The 22,029-nt window shown below is 39.7% G+C and overlaps 2 protein-coding genes across 7 annotated transcripts in view; one reads left to right on the plus strand and one right to left on the minus strand.

Annotated features, from left to right (window-relative positions):
- DCUN1D2 (defective in cullin neddylation 1 domain containing 2) overlaps positions 1-14,450 on the minus strand; it is a 28,916-nt gene extending 14,466 nt beyond the window's left edge. Inside the window, exons 1-4 of one of the 5 annotated variants that reach the window (XM_075057392.1) lie at positions 14,311-14,450; positions 11,443-11,812; positions 8,086-8,254; positions 5,280-5,410 (exon numbers count right to left, since the gene is read on the minus strand). In XM_075057392.1, the coding sequence (XP_074913493.1) occupies positions 5,280-5,410; positions 8,086-8,254; positions 11,443-11,617 (475 nt within the window). In that variant the 5' untranslated portion in view covers positions 11,618-11,812; positions 14,311-14,450. Of the gene's footprint in view, positions 1-5,279; positions 5,411-8,085; positions 8,255-11,442; positions 11,813-13,240; positions 13,653-13,740; positions 13,868-14,310 lie in introns of those variants that run through there. The other 4 variants (XM_075057391.1, XM_075057396.1, XM_075057395.1 and 1 more) reach the window with 4 other exon arrangements.
- Positions 14,451-14,601: 151 nt separating this feature from the next.
- TMCO3 (transmembrane and coiled-coil domains 3) overlaps positions 14,602-22,029 on the plus strand; it is a 35,338-nt gene continuing 27,910 nt past the window's right edge. Inside the window, exons 1-3 of one of the 2 annotated variants that reach the window (XR_012654394.1) lie at positions 14,602-14,830; positions 15,163-15,261; positions 17,623-18,165. Coding sequence is in view for 1 of the 2 variants with exons in the window: in XM_075057389.1 (XP_074913490.1) it covers positions 17,719-18,165 (447 nt within the window). In the remaining variant the exon portion in view is untranslated. The remainder of the gene's footprint in view (positions 14,831-15,162; positions 15,262-17,622; positions 18,166-22,029) is intronic. The other variant, XM_075057389.1, reaches the window with a different exon arrangement.

Here is a 22,029-nt window from a genome sequence, read left to right on the forward strand (position 1 = left end):
ATCACCACACAAACTGTGGAAGAGAGACACCTATAAAAGGCAGTGCTGTTTCTAGGAATGATTATTGGTGTACTGAATTCTGTGCCTATTTTAGGGAATGACAGAATACATGTAACTTAATTTATTGGAGAGGATTCTTCCCATCTAATTACATAAAGGCAGAATTTCTTGCATTGGTTTTGAGGGGAACTGTAGAATAAGAAGAAATTAAAAACCAATAGAGGACAGGCTGTTCTAAAGATAAATAAAACACAAAACTGCACACATGCACCTCCCCCGGACCGCTTTCCTGGAGCAAAATCCACTGCATCACAAAGATGACTGTGTCAGGTCTCACCAAAATTCTTCTATCACCAAAAAAGCTCCTAAGAAGGGCTTCTATGCCTTCCCACTTCCTCCCTTACAAATAGCAGCTGGTGTAATAAAAGATACTACGCATCCTGCTGATATCTCCCAAAAGAGAAATGTTTGGGATATACAGAGATTTTTGTTTCAAGATATGCTCCAGGCAAAAATGTTCAATGAAAACTGACAGTAATCTCAGAAACAACTTTTAGAAATTCAGTCTGGAAGCACTGGTGCCCAAAGTGAGGCTAGACATGGTGAAATTTATCTCAGTATGCTGAAGCAATCTCAAACTTCTGCCTACCATCTTTGAGACTTCATAGAGGTCAAACAAGGTTCTAGAAGAACTTCAGTGGTTCTCTGCCAAATTGGGAGAAAGCTACTCACCCATGGGAGTCAGTCCTGTATCTAACACTGTCCAGTACTTAAGTAACTGAGGTGATACAACAAAGAAAACTTTTAATAAATCTGCAACTTATACAAAGCCTGAAAAAAAGCATAGCATGGTAGAGGACAGAATTAGAATTCAAAATTATTTGGACAAATTGGAAAACCACTCGGAAATAAATAAGAGATTTCATTAAAGAGAAGTGCGAAGTCATATAGCTAGTGGGAATGACTGACCGCAGAAATATAAGATCAGAATTAACTGGGTGCAATGCAGTTCTGCAGAAACCCAATAATAGAACAGATCACAAACTGCAGACAGTATCAGTGTTATAAACATAAGTACACTTTATAATGGGATGTAAAACAAGGAGCAAAATATCTAAGGCGCGTGGAAGATATCTTCTTGTACCCAAACAAGCTAGACAAGAGAAAGTTAGATCAATTGGATTGCAAAGGAAAAGTGAGTTGGAAGATACAATTCCCATGTCAGAGAACTGGAAGATAAAATTTATCAGGGTAGTCTCTGGACTGAGTAAAACCGACTAAGGGAAGACACATACATGGTTTCCAAATACGTAAAAAGTTGTTACTAACTCTAAGGAAACATGTATTCTGCTTATTTACGCTGGACAGGTAAGTACTGAACTGAAGAATTCAGGAACAGAAATTTAAGTTATATGCTAGAAAAAGAAAAAAAAAATCTAACAATAGGTTTGAGCAAGCATGGACCTGTATGTATGAGACCTGCCATCGGAAATTTAAGATTATATTATGTGAAGGCAGTGGCTCCCAAACTTTTTCAGCCAGAGGACCACTGCCAATCAGATCTCAAATCTTCCTGGTAACTACTGAAACTGAAAAAGCAAGTTAGCAATTATATATTGCTAGCATACCACTGAACATGTGGTTAGAAAAACATGTGCGAGGAATGGTTTTGGTAGATGTTGATCCTATCTGGCACAAGGGAATACACTATATAAGTGTTTCTCTATCTTTTAAATTCAGAGACCATCTAGCATATTAAAAAGGAACCCATGAATCACCATATTTCCTGATGTCCTTCAGGGGACATGGGGCAAAAAAATAAAGTAATAACTGCTGCTTATTGCTTCTTAGAACAGCAGAAATAGATTAAAAAAAAAGTAATCTGAAACATATTAAAATACTGAGAGCAATGAACATGACTCTTAACCAAAGCATCACTGTTTGGACATTTTAGAGGTATTTCAGTAATTTCTTATAGTTTCAATATGTTAAGATAAGAAACATGAAAAATAATTGCATAAATGAGTCTTCTTTGCCTATCACAGACATTTTCCTGGTGAGCTCTATTCTCAAGAGTTATTTCTGTCAAGAAAAAAAAAGATGCGTTAGCAGTAAGCCTGAAGGATCCAACAGAAGGACCATTTTAATTATGCCTTCTTTTATAAAAAGTTTTTATTAACAATCTGCTAAGAATAAGAATTTCCCATTTGTCACTGGCACTATGTCAAATTTGCTTAGTTTTCAAATAGGCGTATTCATAGGTCATGTGTATACCTGAGAATCAAGCAATATTCTTTTAGCCTACAGATCACTCCCCTAAACAATGAGTGCAACAGCTACCAGCCTCGGTGATATAAGCACCAAGTGTAGCAAGAGGAAGCATTGGATACTTCACACCACAGAAAAATCACAATAAAATATTTTGTAATTAAAAGTTAGGAAAGAATTCCTTTTATTATTCCCACTTCATTAATTAAAACCATTCCCTGTTATCCCTACTTGACATAAACTTACTGACCTCTCAGTCTTCACGTCGTAATTCATATGTGAACGTATGGGAATGAGCAGGCAAGCCCTATCATGGGAGCATGTCACCAGAAACATTTTAAGGCAAGCAGCTAGGGCAGTAGCTTAGCAGCATCCCGTACTTCAGTAGCACTGCATGTCACCAACGTGCATGTGTGGAAGAAAGGGAGGTCAACACCTTAAGATGACCTAGACAGAGCTAGGCAGAGATTTATATCAGCTCATTTGGTAACAAATCTAATTATACATTCTGTTTAACTGTCTGGACTGAATTCATAAAGCATCCTGAGCCAAGGCTCCAAACTTAGTAAGGGAGAAAGAGACTTTGTACACGGATGAGATAAATCCCTGCATCTCCTTGACTATAGGGCACACGGTCATTGGGACACAAATACCAAACATCTCTACATCAGCTGTAGAGATAGGGAGGGAAGATGGACAGTTTCTCATTCTAGGAGAAAATGCATAGTGGATACAGAGAAGAGAATGTAAAATAAAAAAAGCACCTAAGCCTATACTAAATGTAGCTGAAGCAACTAGAATTCTCAGCTCAGACAGACACTCCCATAAGATAATTGACTGAATTTTTTTTCCTTGCTGAACACTTTCTTGCTGAAAGGGAACAAACATAACTCTTAGAATAATTGCAGCAGAAAGCTGTAGGTTGTAAACACCAACCTGTAAACTTATTTTTTTCCTCCACCTCTCTGCTCCACTATAACAGCATTCCCTGAAAAGAGTCCAACTCCAAACCTATACAGTGTTAATTTTTATTTGGATAAGCTATCACTGACCTCAATCACTCAAAAATGTCATATCAGTCAATATGCTTGCTCAGCACTCTCTTTCTACTCAACCTATAGAGATCCAAGTTCGCACCAGACAGAAATATGGTGTATCTCCACTGAAGAGCAGTGGCAACTGCTTATATTTGTTTAATATCTAGAATCATCTTAGCAAAACCAGAAAAAGTCTGACTAAAAATGTCACCAAAAACCTTCCATGTAAGAACTAAGCACTACTTGAAATTAAGAAACAGTATTACCAGAATTCTTAAAATTCCTAAAAACCAAAATCAGCAACGGTTCCAGTTAACTCTTTCTACAGTTTATTTTAAGCTTAACTTTTAACTTTTGCACTTCTTACTTTCTCCTGCTAATACTTCAACTCTTAGTGCAAGAAGGCACTTAGGTGTTTTATTGCCCAAAAGTACCATTCTTACACAACAGAGAAGACAGACTTACAAATGAAAGGGCCTCCATACCAAATAAACACAAGTAATGCAAAACAAGTAAGTTTCCTTCTTCCTCCTCATGTCAAATAAACAGTACATTCAGTTCCATAATCTGGGCTGGGCTGCCTTCCCTCTCCCTCTCTGTGTACAGACTTAGGTGAAAAGCTTTTGAGACATATTTCCCAAGTACATGAGTTTCATGTTGGAAGTGATCCAATTAAAACAGGAAGCCATTTGTAATATTTCTTTAGGTATCCCATAAATTCCAACCTCAGCTGTAACTGACTTACCTTTTCCGCAATCTGAAAGTACTAGGCTTTTTAATGAAGAGAGGCAAGAAAACGAACAACTACTAAGGGACTTGAATTCCAAGCAGCCTCACAGAACCACTATAAGACTACTTCATTTTGGTGTCTGGAAAGGTGGCACATGACCCATGAAAGAGTGACATGTAATGAAAAACAAAATTGCTGCAAAAACAATAAAGAAAAATGGAAACTGGCTAAAAGTTGCCCCCAGATTAAAAAGAAAAAAAAAAAAAAAGACACTGGGAAAGACAAGAGATATTCAAAGTAATTCCCAGGAAAGAATGTGGAACAGATGCCTCTGGTTGAGAAGGTCTAAATCAATATTCTGCTCCTCCATCTCACTACTCTTCCAACAGTTTTGCAAAAAAAGTATTTATTAATGTGCTTGCCAAGTAACATAGACACTGAGTTAAAGTGGCTATGCTAAAAAAACCCCACTTCCTCTTACCCACAGCACAAAGAGAACAGTGATGATGGTACGGTGTTATTCTACACACAAACCAGTTTAACTCCTTCCTACACAGTGTCTTTTGAAAGCGGACATAAGAAAGGATATAAAATTTCAATTTTTTTTCATCTAATTTTTTTGATTTTTTTTTTTTTTGAAGAGAATAAAACATTGGAATTTAAATAACATATCCATTTCACTCCAGCATTACAAAGCATGGATTAGGACAAATCTCAAACTTTATTTATAAAGAATAATAATCTAATACTTTATAAACTGTATACCTGTTTCTATTCACTAGCTTTGAACCAAGTCCATAATATTCTTCTTCTAAACTTTACATAAAAACTGTGAGCTAAAACTAAAAATTCTTAGAAGAATAGTAACTTTTGCCCAGAGTTTTCGCCCTCTTTGTAAGCCAATATGGACATCTTGTTTCAGTTGTTCTGAACAAAATGGAAAACACAAGGAGTTCACCAGCTCAGTCTTTTAAAAAAAAGTAATTCTGACAGGTCTCTAAGAACTGCAGGAACTTCCTTTGACAAGAGGAGAGAGAATGTCAATACTAGCAGAGAACCCCATTAAATTATCTGTACCAAGGGGACATTAAAGAAGAGATTAATTGAAAGAAGATGGGAAAGAGAAGTCAGTGAAAGAAATCAATAATGAATTTACTATACAATCATCAATGAGAAAACTGTATTATTGGAAGAATTTGGAATTGACTTCACTGTAGATATTTTCTCGATTTTTTTCTACTTACCTAGACCTTTTTGTCCAGGGTTTTTAGCAAAGTTAAAAGTAAACTGATAAAAATCTTTGAACTTCGTTGGATCCTTTAGCTCTTGTTCCAATCTTGGCAATAAAGCTTTTAGTTTTTCTGTGGTGTCACACCTGTTCAAAAGAAGTTACATTATTTGTAAATATTTAAGACTTCTCTTTACTTTTTTTCTTCTTTTTTTTTTTTAAGGTTTAGTTTCAGAGCAAAATAAAACAGTAGTTAAGATAAAAACAAAGTATCTTTCTGGATAGCTTTCTTAAAAATATAAACACTCATATGTCTTTACTAAACAATTTTAAGTGGAACATTATATATAGGCATCCATTAAGTACACAACCCCAACAAGATTTAGTGGTTTAACTTCTTTTCTCAGTCTCTTCATGAGTTTATGAACTCAAACTATAGATGTTACTCTGTTCTTTAAGAACATATAAACCTCACTGAAATCTGATATCCTTTCCCTTTTTATAGCTGTTGTAACACAAGGGTGTGGGTTTTTGCTTTAATCTAGATAGACATTATTTATTCCCTCTGCTCAACCTAAATGAAGAGCTGCATACTACGTTTACAGTTAACCTTAACATTAGGGGACTTTCCAACAAAATGAACTATGATTTGCAGTCATCCTCTCCCCGCCATAGAACACGTGCAGATAAAACCTAGGAAAAAAAAAAGACCCTTTGACAATAGCTTGAAGGCTGACAAGCCATTTAACAGCCTGGCACAGGTAAGCTAAGATAAAATCAAGTTACTGAGATTCTAATAGAAACACATCCCTTAATAACACAAGACTAGAGCATTTTCAGTGAAAGCACCTGAGCTGACGAGAAGCAATTTTAAAAGAAAAAGGATTTCCCTCACGCCAAGGAACATCCAAGGTTTATAGGATATTACCAATATTTTGAATTGTACCTAGAAACTCAAAGTGAAGGAAACAGGTTTCAAAGAAGCAGCTACCATAACTAACATCTTGCATTTGAAAGTTCTCAGTAGTTAAATGTTTGTTTTTATTCTAAAGATTCAAGAATAATTTTATTAAAGGATGGATAATAATAGCAAATCTGTAAGATGCAGATGCAGTTTTAACTGTCTTGCATGCTACAGATAAAAATAAGTACCTTTCTGGCCTCCAGCAGTACCTGGGGGAGAAAAGATAAAGAATTCTGCCAACAGACTTCGACTGAGAACTTCATTTTCACCAGGACTTGATCTAGTTAACAACAGGGACAAATATCACACCTTCCCATATGTATTCTAAAGGTACCATATGAACTAAGCCTCAGGGAATTTCTTTTCATTCAAATCTTCACCTATGTTCAGTGCTAAAAACAACAGACACTGCACCTCCAGTATGTAACAAGATCATTTCAAATTCTCAATAAGCACTATACCAGGGCAAGCAGGTATGATCAGTTTATGCTCCCAAGAACACAATATTGTGTGTTGAGCAGAAAGAGATAAAAATCACAGACATCTGTGGAACTGTATCAGAGACAGTCATGAGGACACAGGAGCAACATGACAATAAAGTTACAAAACAAAATCCAAGCCAGAAGCCAAGGTTTAGCAAAACCTTTTTAATCAGTTGTATCAAATAATGCTGGCAGCCTTTAATACAACAGCATGAGCACTTGATTGCTGTCCATGGCTAGAAAATCATAATTATTCTTACAGTCTCTACCCAAAGGGACAAAATAAAGCAGTGCACTTCAGATGATATCGAAAGTTATTTCATCACAATTTCTGAATACCCTTACCTAAAAATGAAAGCTCAGAAAGAAGTCAATAACCGATGAGGTCAGTAGCAACAGACTACTAGGACCTCTGCTCAAGAAACAACAACCACATTTGCGAGAAGTTGGTCTACTATAGAAAGGTATTGGTAAGGTGCCATTCTAAGATCAAATGAAATTATTTAGCTACAAAAAATATGCACAACTAATTAACTGTAGTTCTCCACCTATCCACTGCAATCTGTTTTTAAAAAAAAAAGCAACAAAACCATTTTGACACCTCTGTATAGTAGAAATACTGCATCTCTTCCAAGGAGAAGATATACACAAAATATTATTTTATGGTGATAAGTGCTTGACTTTATTGCTAAACAGAGGCAACGTGGTTTAACCTCAAAGTCTATTATCCAGAACAGCTCCATAAGCCAGGAAGGAAAAAAATTTTTATCAGTTACATCACAGTCAGACTAAACAATCTTTTCTACAACCAATACCCTCGTTTTTATTTCAATTTCTTATAGATACTTTGTACAAATTAAGTATCTAGTAAGCAAGGCAATAAAAGAAAACCATGGTTTGTAAAACTGGTAGAAAGAAAAAAAGTTGCATTTGGTGGTGATAAGGTAAAGGGAAAGAATTGAAGGTTCTTCTCTGCTTTCCTGTTTCTTTTCTGCTTCAACACTGACTGAATTTTTTTTTTCCTTCATACATCTCCAGTGACATTCAGCTTTTAATAGCACATGGTCCAACTCAAAGCCTTAACATAACCATGCATGTGTTCATATGAATTACATGAAAAGATCAGCATATCTGTCTGTTTTCCTTGCTGTACAGGTAGGAATTATTTTGCTTCACCCTTACTGTGGTCATTGTTAAGACTTTGCAGCAAAGCAACAATTCAAGAAATATGGGCCACTACAGCCATTTAGCACCTGTTAAGGTGGCACTAGCATTACCAGCTTTTTGAAGGTTCACACTTAATTTAATTAGAAAAATTTTAAATGTAAACCTAGCTCAGGCCTTACATTTTGAACTATGCAGAAATGGATACTTACCCCAACTCTGTCATGCCATCAACAAATTCCTTTTTACTGAATTCACATTGAGTAGCTGCCCTGAACTTCCATGCTACAACCAGAACACTGATACTGGCTGGGTCCAGGCTTAAATCATCACAGAACTGTTGAATCCCATCAATGCCAATTTTATTTTCATCTTGTGGGTCTGCAGTTCAAAAGATAAAGAGGGGAATTGTAATTATTTACAAAAAATATTTACAAATAATCACCTGCACAGCTTTGATATGCTGCATAACACATAAGCTTCACAAATATCTTCACTTGAAATCTAGTTAATTTTAGAAGTACCTCGAAGACTATCTGTAAATAAAGTATTCTGCAAACTTCCCTAGAAGTTTGTTTGCAACTTTTTCCTAAATTCATCAGCTAACGCCAGCAAAATAGTTTTGTCTTCTTTCCACAATGCTCTATGAAAGATCTGAATTAACTGAGGAGATGCCTGACTACATCCAAAACCAGCAAGGCTGATAAACACATCAAAATATACAATATATTTATTGTTTAGCACATATTAAACTTTAAAGGAAAAAAAACCCCAAAAACCCACCCCTGAAAACCAACAAAAATACACCTACCAAGTGAGCCCACAGATTTTTTTCCTGATAGGGATATATGGGAATCCACTATAACTGTTTAAGGACCACAATTAACTCAAACATTTTTGGTTTTTAATAATAAGTCAAGAAAATCATCAAAACATTGCTCAAACAATGCCTTCGCATAACAGGGTCTTAAGCCAAACAATACAACTTAGGAAACATTATGTTTCAGTAGTACTAAGTTTACCACCTTTTTGAATGTCAGAACAACACTTGGTAACTACCCATGTCAGCGGAGATGTCATTGTGACAATCCTGTAACTGTAATGAAATTCTCTCTCTCAAAAAAAAAAAACACCAACCCCCCCCAAAAACCCCCAAACAAACACCCCTGCATGTAAACTTAAATAATTGGAGGGAAAAAATAAAAAACAAACAAAAAAAATTAAGAAAAAAAACCTCAAACCCAAACCATCTTTAGTTTTCAAAGCTTAACAGTTTACAAACTACAAAACTGTCTTTCCCAGCTTTTGATACATTTCAGTATCAGAAAATTATCCCTTGAGTAAATTTAACTCCTCAAACTGGTAAGTTTTTCAACTGTGCTAATAAGTCCTTATCCAATGAGATGATAAAAAAAATCAAGTCTAAAGAAAACTTTCTTTTTTTTATTTTTTTTGGGGTGTTAAGCTAAGATCTCTTCCACTTTTCCAGCCAATACTATGGTGGAAGAAATGCTAAAATGCAGAGAGGAAGTTAATTTAGCAAACAAAAACTTATACCCATTAAACAAAGAATTACATCTGTGGTATAATTCAGGGACCTTTGAGCAGGAATAACAAGTAAACATATCTAGTCTACTATATGCCAGATCTAGTTCTAAGACATGTAAAACACATTTCTTGTATATTTGGGGAGTAATTGAAGAACTGAAGGCAAAAAGCGCACTAGCGTTGAAATCAGTGGAAAAATTCTGATGGATTTCAACAAGGACTGCTTCATCCTTATCATGTTTCACATCATCCAGGTAACTAGGAACAAGAATGAAATTGTTGTTTTGACAGAGTTGCTGGATAAACAGATAAGAGAACTAACAGAAAGACAACACAGAAAATGAAAGACCTCTGCTCTCAGATTTCAAATATAGTGCAATGTATGTAGTATTCTATAGGCCATGTAGGTCAAAAGAATTCCTTGTTGTTGTGAGGCCAATGACTCAGGTTTAAGCTACATATGAAAAAAGGAAAGGTGTTTAACCAAAACTTTTATTGTTTTCTCTCAAATCTTGTGAAGGTTTTGTTCAAGTTTACAATTTTACTGAAAGTGTTAAAGTGCTAGAACTGCAAAGGTGTGCTGCTACCCAAAACACGGACATAAAACTGACTAGACTGTCTTTCATGAAAGCCAAGTGGTGCACTTTGCCACTGCTAGAAAACTATGAATAATAAACAACATTTGTGGGGTTTGGGGTTTTTTTGTTTGTTTGCTTATTTTAGATATTCTTAGTAGCATTTACAAATTTGCGTGTATTTTTGACCCAGCAATCTCCAAGACTGACATGCAAGGAGCAAGCAAAAGACTTTGATATGCATACATTTGTTTTATATATATACTTACATATATATATATAAAAAAAATAATCAGAAAGTGGTTCTCTAGGTTTTGGTGGGGTTTTTTTGGTTTTTTTTCCTGCAAAGGAAATGCTATAGTGTTGCTGGTTCTTTGTCCCTACACAATTCATTACCACATAATAATGAAATGTTAAAGAATGTCTATACTTAAAATAGAACACATTATGTAAACAGTAACAAAAAAAGGTGAAAACAATATCATAAGAACAGGATAAAGCGTATACAAAGCATGCCATATACTGCAATTAGAAAAGTACCTAAAATGATACTTGAGTAATTGTTAAGAGTTTGCTTTTTAAAACAAGAGACATATGGATCTCAGGAGGGGCTGGTAATGATTCCAGCCCGCTCTGCTCTAACAAGTAATGAACGATGCACACCTTCACGTCGGAGGGCCACATTTCAGAAAGCACTATTACCTGGATCATGTACATTCTTATCTTTACATGACTATCTTTTCCTTTTATTTTTTCTGTTCTTTCCAACAATGCTGTAAAATAAAAATAAATGGAAAAGAAACAACTCTGCCTTTAATCCACCTCCCTGTGGTTTTCCCTCCAAGCCTCTCTGAACAGGCACATCACTTTTGCTGTAATATGCAGCACAAAAAAGTAAAATAAGGATGGAGTTTCTATGACTATTTTTTTGGTTTTCTTATTCGACTGTTTTGTCAGACTCCTAGCTGTAATGTTATCTGAAACATTTTTTACTTTAATGTATAGATATACTACTATCTTTGAACAAAACTCCCCCCAAAATTACTATAAGAATCATATGTATTATTTTGCCACATGACGTGCACTATACGTATATTTAGTAGCAGCCACTGGCAATAAATCAAATAAGTTGCATAATAAGCTTTACTCTTTTTTCCACCATGTGTAGCTGACACTATTTCCTCATGACAGGTTTAATTTCCTCCTGTGAATTTACTTTAAATGCTACAGGAATAACTACAGAAGTTGCGTACTGGACATTAAGAGCATTTAAAACCTTTCTCATTCTTATCTCGCTACTGCAAACACAGAGTGAGAAGCAGAAGCTAGCAATCTTTCCTTAGAAGTCCTTAAGAATGGCAGAGGGAAAAGCAGAAGTACCACCCAAACAAAGTAATTAGAAAAAAACCAAAACGCACAACAAAAAGAAAAAAAAACAAGCCTTACCTTTGTATCGATTATACAGTTGTTCTAATTTCTTCCTGTCTACTGAATTTTTCATGGATTCTTTGTAGTACAAGTCTGGATTCTGGAAGTAGTTGTCTGTTGCCACTTCTAGTTTCCATTCATTCTGCATTAAGCAGTATATAGCAGTCCTTTCACCAGCCTGGGTAAATGCCATAAACTGGCGGACCTTGTCCTTCTGAGACGATTTAAGCTTATGCTTTGGGATGCAAAAGAAGCAGGAAAGCCAATGAAGCTAATCCAGAAGTTTGTTTCAGCATCCTACTACTAATGCCTATCTTTAAAAGCTTTTAGTTTTCTTGTTGATGACAACTTTCACTTCAGAATTACAGGAAGACAAAGCCTTGTTCTTCTGCAGTTAAAAAGAAAGCATTTTCTTCTGAAAATTGAAATGACAGCATCTATATACACATTTTTAGCAGCACATATTCTGGCAGTAATAAATTTGTATTTCTGCTTTATTGCTCACATATGCAGAAGTTTTTCTGTTCTGTAAGAGCAGTAAACACAAGTTTCGTAATACAACAATATGGTTATCTTCTGAAAATATGCCTAGCAGTTATACAAACAAGAAATTGCAAAGGCACAACTTCTAGATTCTCAGATTCTGTGTAAGTCCTTCATACATGGAAAAAACCTGCTCAACGGTTTTCCTAATATTTTCCTAGCAACAACGAACAATGCAAAGTTTAATCATTTTAAGTGATCAGCTGAAAAAGGCAGAAGCATTTATCACATTTTTATGTTAGAAACCATTGCCAACAGAAGACACAAGACAAAAAGAAAATAGATAAAACAGACATGTCAGAGATTTGCTGAATGTTACAATGAGACTATAAAGTTGCTGTAAATGTGATCTAAAACTTTAATTAGCTCTGAAAATTATGTTTCTACTATTCATACATTAAACAACAAAACGGCCTATTATAGTGGTATACAGGAACCAATAAGATGTTTCTCTTTATGGCAACTAATTACAGCAACCCCTATCGACACAACATCCCTAAACCTCTGGAACACCCCAGAGGTGGGAACAGGGATTTTATAGGGATCAAATTTGCTATTAACATAGTTTGACATTATTCTTTACATGAAATTGGAAGAATAAGGAGATATAATAAAAAAACAGAGTTTGATTTAAGCTATTCCGATACTTTTCAGTTTTGTTAAGCCATACTTAACACATGTTCTGGGCCAACAATTAAGCTGAGAAATTTGTCTAAGTTCTTCACTACTGCTTAAATCATGAGGTATAATGGCAAATTCACTGGTCTCACTTGGGGAAAAACTAAATCCTGATTCAGTGATCAGTAAGCAGTAAACATAGGACCATCTCTCAGTTTGCTTGTTATCTCTTGTACACATATGGATGGTGACATTGTGACTACAGATGGTCCTGAGGCAAAAAAACACATCGTGTAAACAAGATAAGGACTTTGGTCTTTCCTACAAGATTTTTCAATTTTATACAGGAAGAAACGGGTAAAGTTTCTTTTCATACACGAAGAAATGCGTAAAGTGGGAAAAGAGCTACAAAAATAACTACAACGTATTTTGTTAAGAAAATACTCAATAATCCTTTGACCGCAAGCTTTGTGCAACCTCCCCCCCCCCCCCAATTTTCATTAAGGTCTAACTGTAAGGGTCTCTCTGCACTAAGATCTTCCTCAGTTACATAGAACTCCTCTTCAGCAACCAACTTAGCGACGACCACTTCAAAACAGAGGCCTCCGACAACAATTCCAAAGTAAAACCCACGTCCTCTTATAAGTCTACTTACGCCGGGCGTATTTTCTAGGTTCAGAATGAAACACCGGGTTATTTGAAGAAATCAGAGATAAGAAACGCATTCGACTACCCAAGCTACCCCTCTGCCACGCAGTATGGCTTCTACCCTTCACCTCTACAGCAGTGGGACCTGTCTGCTCTCCACGGGGCAGGGGGGGAAGGTCTGCCAGTCGTTTTTCCAGCACGCCTTCTCACTAACGGAACCCAAACACGCCGGCGTACTTCGCATCAAGGCGTAATTAAGTCACCTTTTAGAATCCCTCTCGGAACGGTAATTACACCCCCCCGGCAAAGCCCAAGGAAGCGCTGAAGGTGAAACACGGACCCTACGAACCCTTCCCCGGACACCTCCGACCGCTCCCTGACCCGTCCCACCGGAGCCGGTCCCGGCTACCTGCCTCCTCACCCCAACAACCCTACCCACCCTTCCCCTCACACCCCCGGCACGGCAACTCGTACCGCACCGCTCCCACCGCGGCCCGCCCGCCGCACCTGCCGCGTACCGGGACGGTGAGGAAGAGGAGGGCGGCCGGCGGGAGGGCCCTTCCCGCTGCCGAAAGGCGGAGCGGCAGAGGAGGGGGGGGGGGACGACAAGACACGGGGCTCCGGCAACCTGCCCCGCAAGCCCGAAGCCCAAAAAAGGGAAAGGTACGCGCCGCGACGGCTGCCCGGCGCTCGAAATACCCGCGGCGGCCGGCCCCCCCCTTCCTCCTTCTCCTCCTCCTCCTCCTCAGCCTTCCCCGCCCGCCCCCCGGTGACCTTCCCCGTTCCCGGCCGGGGAGGCCGACTACCGCACCGGGTGTGTGTCCCTTCTCCCCTCGGTTCGTCGTCCGTCCGTCCCCCCCCCCCGCCTAGGCGCCGTTCCCCCCCCACCCCGCCGCCCTGAGGAGAGGAGCGGGACCGGGCGCTGAGGGAGAGAAGCGGCGGGAAAACCCCCGGCGGGTGTGTGTGAGGGGGGGGACACGGGACGCTCAGCTCGCTGGTCCGGGGGTTGTTTGAGGTGTCGTCCCCTTCCCCAATTTCCCTCCCTCCCTTCCCCCTCCCCTTGCTCCCACAACCTACCATTTTATCACCGGCGCTTTGCCCAACTTCACCGCCCGGCGCCGCCTCTCGCGCAGGCGCCCACCGTCCCCCCTCACCGGCCGCGCTGGAGGGACCAGGCGGGAGCGGCGGATCGAGGTGCGGGGCTGGAGCCCGCCGCTGCCGCCCGCCCTCCTCCTTCTCCTTCTCCTCCTCCTCCCTGCACCGCCGCCCTCCCCGGGGAGAAGCGACGCCGGCGGGGCTCGGGGTACGCCGGAGCGGTGACTACGCCTCCCGGCGTGCACCGCGCAGAACGGCCGGAACGGGGAGGGCGCGAAGGGGAGTGTGTGTGTGTGTGTGAGGGGGAGAAGCCGCTGTTACCCGCCAAGAGGAGGCGATCGGACTACAGCTCCCGTCCGGCTCTGCGCTTAAAGGTGCCGGACCGGTAACCGGGCGCAGGGTGAGGGAGGGCGGCTGTTGGTAAGGACCGGGTTGCCTCGGTGCCTTCCATTAGCGGCCATCGTCTCCTTACCCCCGCGTTCCCGCTCCCTCCCTCCCTCAGGTGAGCGGGGCGGAGGGAGGGAGCGTTGCCCCCGGGGCCGGCGGTTCTCTCCGTCTGTTTCCCCTCAGCGGCCGGGCCAGCCGCCGCGCCGAGGTGGGCGGTAGGTGGTTGCCGGTGGATGGGGGAAGGGGTGGTTGGGGGCTGTGAGGAAGCGGCGGCGGGTTTGGTCCCGGAAAGTTGGGTGCCGCTGCCGGCGGGCTGTGAGGCGGCCCCCTCCCTCCCTGCGCCGCCATGAGGGGGCGGGAAAGGGGCTGGTGGTCCCGGCGTTCTCCTGATAATTCTCTGTTCTTCCCCTTCTCCTCCCCGGCCTTCCTTCCCCCGGCCTTCTCCAGGGAGAGGTACCGGCAGGCGCTGCTCGGAAGCCGGCCCGCGAAGAGAGGAGGAGGAGGCGGCTGTGCGGGGAGCTGCCCTCCGGCTGCCATCGCTCCCAGGTGGGTGCGTGGCGGGGCGAGAGCCGCCCCCGCCTCGGCTGCCCCTTGCGGGGTGCTGAGAAGGGGCTGGGGTTGAGAAAAGCGGTGGGCGGCGGTGGCAAACTGGTAGGTGTGGAAGGAACCCGGCAAGCCTTTCGGAGGAGAGCTTGCGTTGGAGGCAGGGTCTAGCACCAGCTTGATGAAAGCCGGTGCTGCGGTAGGGTGTTCGGGAAGGAAAAATGGGGAAGATGAGCTGGAATCCATGTGAAGACAAACTGTGCTTAAAAAGGACTCCAAACGACGGGAGTTCCCTCTAATTTCATACTTACTGGTGCATGGAGAGGAGTGGTTTGTTGGTTCCCCCCCCCCCCTCTTTATTTGCACTGTGAAGCATATCACGTATTTTTTATATGTGAGGTCATTATTCCCTTAAGAGCTTTTGAGCACTGGTGCCACTTTTCCAAATAGTTTTTGCTAGCCAAGTAAAAAACACTGTTACTGAAACAAAACTGTACTGTGTCTGAACCACGGTGGTAAGTTTACACAGTGCAACAATGGGCAAACTTACTAATATAAATCTCTGCTCCGAATTTAGTTATGGGGTTTGACATACCATGTAAGATGTGCAGTAGAGTCTTTTACTCACCTCACTGCAAATGGAGGCTTGAATATACACTAGGCATTTTCTCCTCTCTCTTTCTTGGAGGAATAGGTTGTAATATATTCAGCAAAATCTCTTCCCCCAAACATGTTAAACAGGAAGAGTATTACTTTTCATACCTGAAGAAATATTTCCTTAAGTATCACTCCAGAATTTTGCCAGGTGGTGGGGATTGTTATTTTTCCTAATCTCTTAAAAATAGTAAACCCCATTGCTTTATCAAAAGTTCTGAATTATTTCTACTTTATTATTCTACTGAAATTAGAGTGAGGTAGATATGCTTTTGCTACTTTAATTACACTGTCAGTTCTTAATTCTAAATGTTTTAGCTCTTCATGTTGTTAAACCCTACCCCATAGTCAACTATTAATAGCTAAATACTTTGTAAATACTTTGGCTTGTATTTCATGCATTGAAAAGAAATAAACGCACCCAGGCTTCCTTGGTTCTCTCTCAAACAGAGATGGGAGGGCATTTTAAAAAGAAAGGTAGTGCATGGCTGTGCTTGCCATCGTCCCTTCCCATTCTATATATTGACGATGGCTGGCTTGGGTACTTGTGATTGCAACTGCTACTGCATTATAGGGAAAGAAGATTCTCTCTTAGGCAGACTGCTTCCAGATGACTATGTCAGTATGTTGGTTCCTCATTAAGGCTGTTGGCCCAGAGATCAAGATGGCAGCTAAAGTTTTAGGGAAATACCTGCTCTATTGATGATCTGCTAACATCTAGTGTGCGTTGCGCATTTTTAGAATGCCATGCTTCAGTGGTAAATGTATGTTTTGTACAGGCATTTATATATCGTTATGTATAGCTTTGTGGTGTGTGTGGGGTTTTGGTGGGTTTTTGTGTTTGTCTGCATTTTTTTTCTAAGAAATGTAACTTTGTTATTTTACAATAATGTCAGTGTTTTCCTGTAGGATCTGAGGGAAGTAAATTCGTTCTTAGTTTCTAAATTCTATCCTCCTTGATGGTAAAAGCAAATACAGCAGTTTAAATGTAGATCTTCAAGTAGCTTCTGGGAAATGAACTTATGAATGAATTGATTTTACTTTTAGTGTTCTTATAACTATTTTAAAATCATGAGGATCAATAATAGCTTTGAAGTAAAATGCCTCAAGGCCATGCAGCCTTTCAGGTGAAGGTCTTTGATCCAAACTAGTAGTGCGTAGAAGTCTAGGAAGTTTTGCTGTTATTTCTTTACTGTAGAAGTGTTTCTTTCACAAGTATGATTTATAATGTAATCTGTTTCAGTTAAGCTTTTTTTCACTACATTTTGTATACTTGAGTGTGTTAATGCTTCTGAGGCTGTATAAATAACAATTTTTCAGGATAGGTTTGAAAGACTACAAGAGGTTTGCTGATAGATAAGAATAAGGAGTTCTGGTGCTAGGTTGAAGTACAGCCTATGGCATCGTGGCTTAATATTTTTAATGGCTTTTCTCTCGTATAAGAAGTGCAGGTGACTACCATGTGAAATGACTAAGCTTTCCATTCAGTGTTTTTAAAACAAGGTGGTACCTAGAAAATAGTCAAGGGGAAAACAAAAATCTATCAATAACCTTGGGCTGTTTCTTGGTTTTGATAACTGTTGACTGAAGGAGACCGTATGCATGCTGTTAAAGATCATAGTGTACGATGCATTCTTAGGTTTGTTTTCTACGTTCGTTTGACCTAATGGCCCAACATTATCGTATTTGATCACTGGTACTATCTTGCAGCATGGTATGTGAACTGGAGATGCAGAAACCATGTAGCAGAAAGCTTTGAGCACTTGTGGATTATCAGTTTCTTCCAACAGCAGTAAAAAGTGAAGAATGAAGGTGACTGGATTTATTTCCCTATGGACGTTGGTTTCACTGCCTCGTGGTCAGTTAGCAAATCCTGCGGAACATGAAGATGTAGTAAAGCATGCAATAAAGCTGCACCGTGGGAAAGGAGCTGTTATCACTCAGAGAAAGCAGTGGGTGTTGGAGAGCTGCAGAAAACTATCTGGTCTTCTTCGCCAAAAGAACGTTGTTCTCAACAAATTAAAAAATGCTATAAGAGCAGTTGAGAAGGATGCTGGACTGTCAGATGAAGAGAAACTTTTTCAGGTGCATACCTTTGAAATTTTCCAAAAGGAGCTAAATGAAAGTGAAAACTCAGTCTTTCAAGCAATCCATGGCCTCCAGAGAGCTCTACAGGGTGATTACAAAGATGTTGTAAATATGAAAGAAAGCAGCAGACAGAGACTGGAAGCCTTGAGAGAAGCTGCAATTAAGGTTAGTTCCCCCATGTTTATTACTAGAGTATTAATATTCTACTTGTTATTTTAATTTTATTATTCTGCGGTTTCAGTCTGTTTTTATTAAAAAGTGGATTTACATGAAACTTGCAGTGTTTTGGTGTTTAAAATGGTTTTTGAATTAAGTATTTGTTCTCATGAGTAAAATTAGAAGTAATTCTGGTATAGAGCTTAAAACTTACTAGTAGTCAATAGTTCTTATTTTAAAACAAAGCTAAGCATAATCATAAGACCTATGGCAAATATTATGTTAAAGGGAAGGGAGTACAAGAAGTGAGTCAGTGCACACAGCAGTTGCAGTAGATAAGCCAGTGGGATTATCAGAGTGGAAATAATGCCATAAATTGGCAAAACACTAGCTGTTTTTTCCACTTTAAATGAGAATTGCTCAACCAAAATCTACAATTTAAAGAGAATGACTTCTTGCCTTTTATTTCTGTATTTGTATAGATGTGGGTAAAATCGACATGCAAAATACTACTGGGTTTTTAATCTTAGGATAGCACTCCTAGCCTAGGAAGTGCAGGTTTGAAAAACAGTGCTTCCAAGAAAGAGCCAGCTGAGGTAACTTTACCAAGAAAAGCATAGATGAGTAACAGTTGAGCACAAGTACTTCATGAAAAATCTGAGTTCCCATGTTGATGCAGTCCTGTTGGGGTATGCACAATCTGCTACTGTCTACTGGATTTGGTGGTGCTTAGACTGTGTACTGAAAGTCTCCCCTTGTAAGTGTCGTTTAATTGATTCGGTATTTAAATTGCTCTTTTCCTCACTCTACCCCTCAACCACTGGAGGAATATATTAAGGATTTTCTTTGTTTTCTGTCTTCTAAAAGAAGAGGCTGCCCTTGCACAAGGGAGCAAGAGATGGGGAAAAATGTAATTGGGATATAGTGTCTGAGCTGGGAGAATCTCTAAAGGGCATTTGTGTAAGAGATGTGCAGATCTTAACAGGTGAAGGTTACAAGAGATGGTGTGCAAGAAAGGTGTGTAGTGAATTGTGGCAAGAAAAGCTGGTGGAAGTAGAAGTTAGGATGCAGACTTGGGAGGCTGGAGTGGTCTGTGCAGTGAAAACAGACTGAATTACGACAAATTTGGTTAGGGAGGAGCTTGGATCTAGGTGTGTTCCAGTGAAGTGCTCAATGTGACTTTGATATTGGTGCTTAATGGCAGCGCCAGCTTCTGCTGCATAGAAATGGTAGCAACTGTCATGAAAATGACTTGATTTTCCACCTTTTTTTTCCTCAGAGCTCTTAAAATAGCAGCAGCGAAGCTGTCCAGAATCTTCTTTCTTATTTACCTAATTCTTGGCAATGTTACTGTAAAATACTGAAGTAATCTATCCTTGAACTTGAGAATGGTGCTTCCTCATTTTTCTCATAAAAGGAGGCCTGTGTGTGTAATGATGTGTTTTAGATGTGTGTCCTGTCAAAACTTTACTTCTGCAGAGGTGGATTGTGTAGGCTTTTTTTGTATTACCATATCAAGATATACACTTGAATGAGCAATCTTTTACACCCTTCCTTCTTATGTCATGCACATGATTATTTAAAGAGAATATTTGTTGTTCGAACCTTACAATTGTTACATAAACTGAAGCAAAGGATGGTGGGGAAATGCAGGCCAAAAAGATGAAAATTACACGGGATACATTTTTTTTGGACTTGTTCTTACTTCAGAAGACACACATTAGGTCCAATTTTGCTCCAGTTTCATTTTAATGTAATGATTACTTTGTTGGTGTACTGATAAGACATCCTTTCCATTTTTCAAACAGTGATTGAACAGAAAATACAAATGGTTGTAGAGGGTGCTGGACTCTTCCCTTAATTTTATTTCCGTTGAGTTGAAGTATTTGGAATTCTTTAGTGTTGGGATATGTATGCATGTCCGATGCATTTCTTGCTGGTTCTGCTGCTGGGAAAAAGGTATAGCAGAGTCACTCATGGGCTGGGTGGGAGGAAGGAAGAAGTGCTGAAGACAGCTTCTGCCTTCCTTTGCTCCAGGAACCTGTATGGAGGTTCAGGAAAAAGCAACAAAATCTTACCTACTTTTTATCACCTTCTAATTTTTTGGGTGCCTACTACTCAGACATCGATGGGAAGAAAGCCCTCACAAGTAGTGCAAAGATGCAGCCTCTTCTGAATGTGCTTTTTTCGTTCCTGATTAAACAGTAGAGAGCAACAACACCACTGTGTTCTTAACCAGCATCGCCCCAAAGTCTTACTTCATCTTACTTCATTTTGCTGATATGTTTCTAGGTGTTCCAGTTTCCTGTTCAGTGCACAGTCCTTACCTGTATTACCTTGCTTAAAAGATTGTTTGTTATGTACCTTGTGATCAGATGTCTCCAATCCCAGCCTGAGTTGCAGAACAGTGTTTGTACTGTGATGCACTGCTGCTTAACATGTAGCAGGCTGTTTGAGATAGCTTGTCCTTTTCATGGACACCATTCTCTGTGATTGTCCTACTCTACTGCCGTGACACTGGTCAGTAGGTGAAAACGGAGATGCCACTTTAATAGGCTACAAAACCCTTTGTTTTCATTAATTAAAGGAACTTACAGTTAAACTCAGATTTTTCAAAGCTCTTCTACCTTGATATTCAGTGAAAGTTAACTTCTTGCAAATTAGAGCATTATTTATTTTTGTGCAGTTTACCTCTAGCTCTGTTCAGCTTGGTTTGTCTCAGCTGACAGAAAGGACTGATCGGCTCCCTCCACCCAAAACCTGTTCCATTTTCGAGGGGAAGGAATCTAACCCTTACCAATTCCTTCTCGTGTTCTAAGTTGTTACTGAATGAGGATATAATCTGCAGTTCATACAGGGGCTGGTTTTTTACATCTTTCGAGCAATGTTTGCTAGAGAACAACAGATAGGAAATGTTTTTCCTTGAGGCTGTGTGAGAGTGACTGTGTCTCTTGCTTATGTGTTGCATAAGAACGAAAGCAGTTGACATTCGGCCAAACAGATTAATAGTTACATTTTTCCCAACCCCAGTTATTTTGGGAACTGGGTAATTTTCATCATGCCAGTGTAACTATGGTAATTCTAAACACCAACAGACAGCAGTTCTGTGGTTTCATCACAACCAGAGGTATTCATCTGACTGTCAGGATTTTAAAAGGGTTAAGCTATGGTTACAGGCTGTACTGAACATACTCTAGTCTTGGCATCAAGGAACTGATTAAATTATATGCACGTTCTTGCAGGATTCAAGGGGAAAAAAATGTCTACCTGCAAATGTGTGGAGGAGGGGACACTCCAGTTATTTAAACATAGGAGTTTAGGACTATTTTAGATGCCCAGGTTGTCCAAGATACCTGTGTGAGGTAGACAAATGAAGCACACAACCTAAGGGAGACCTATGTTCAGTCTGACTTCCAACTGGGTATGGCAGGGCATCTAGAATGGAGACAGAAACTTGTGTTTTCTGGGAATTCAGTCTGACCTAGAGATTGTTTGTATTTTTTGCCCAGTCTGTTTTTTCCCTTGGTAGTAATATTGGCTCTTTTAAAGAACAGATGTAGGGTCTCTCTCATCTAAATATTCTCAGGATCCCGAATCTAACTAAAAGGAAGAAGCCTGCCATCGTGTGTGTTTCCTCATTCATAGTTGTTCTCTCTCTCAACCAGTGCATCTTTTAAAGAATGTATGCATGTAAAGTGAAGCATCTTTTTTCCAAAAAACCTCAAATTACACTCAGTCCATACACAAAGTATTATGTTTGATCATTGTCTCAGTAACCATGAAGAAGGCGCAGTGTTAATTCCAGTCTAGATCAGTAGTAAATAAAACTTTTTAGTTCTCTTTTTGAACCTGAAACATCCAAAGAGAAACGAA

The sequence above is a fragment of the Buteo buteo genome, chromosome 25, assembly GCF_964188355.1.
Source record: "Buteo buteo chromosome 25, bButBut1.hap1.1, whole genome shotgun sequence".
NCBI classification, from domain to species: domain Eukaryota; kingdom Metazoa; phylum Chordata; class Aves; order Accipitriformes; family Accipitridae; genus Buteo; species Buteo buteo.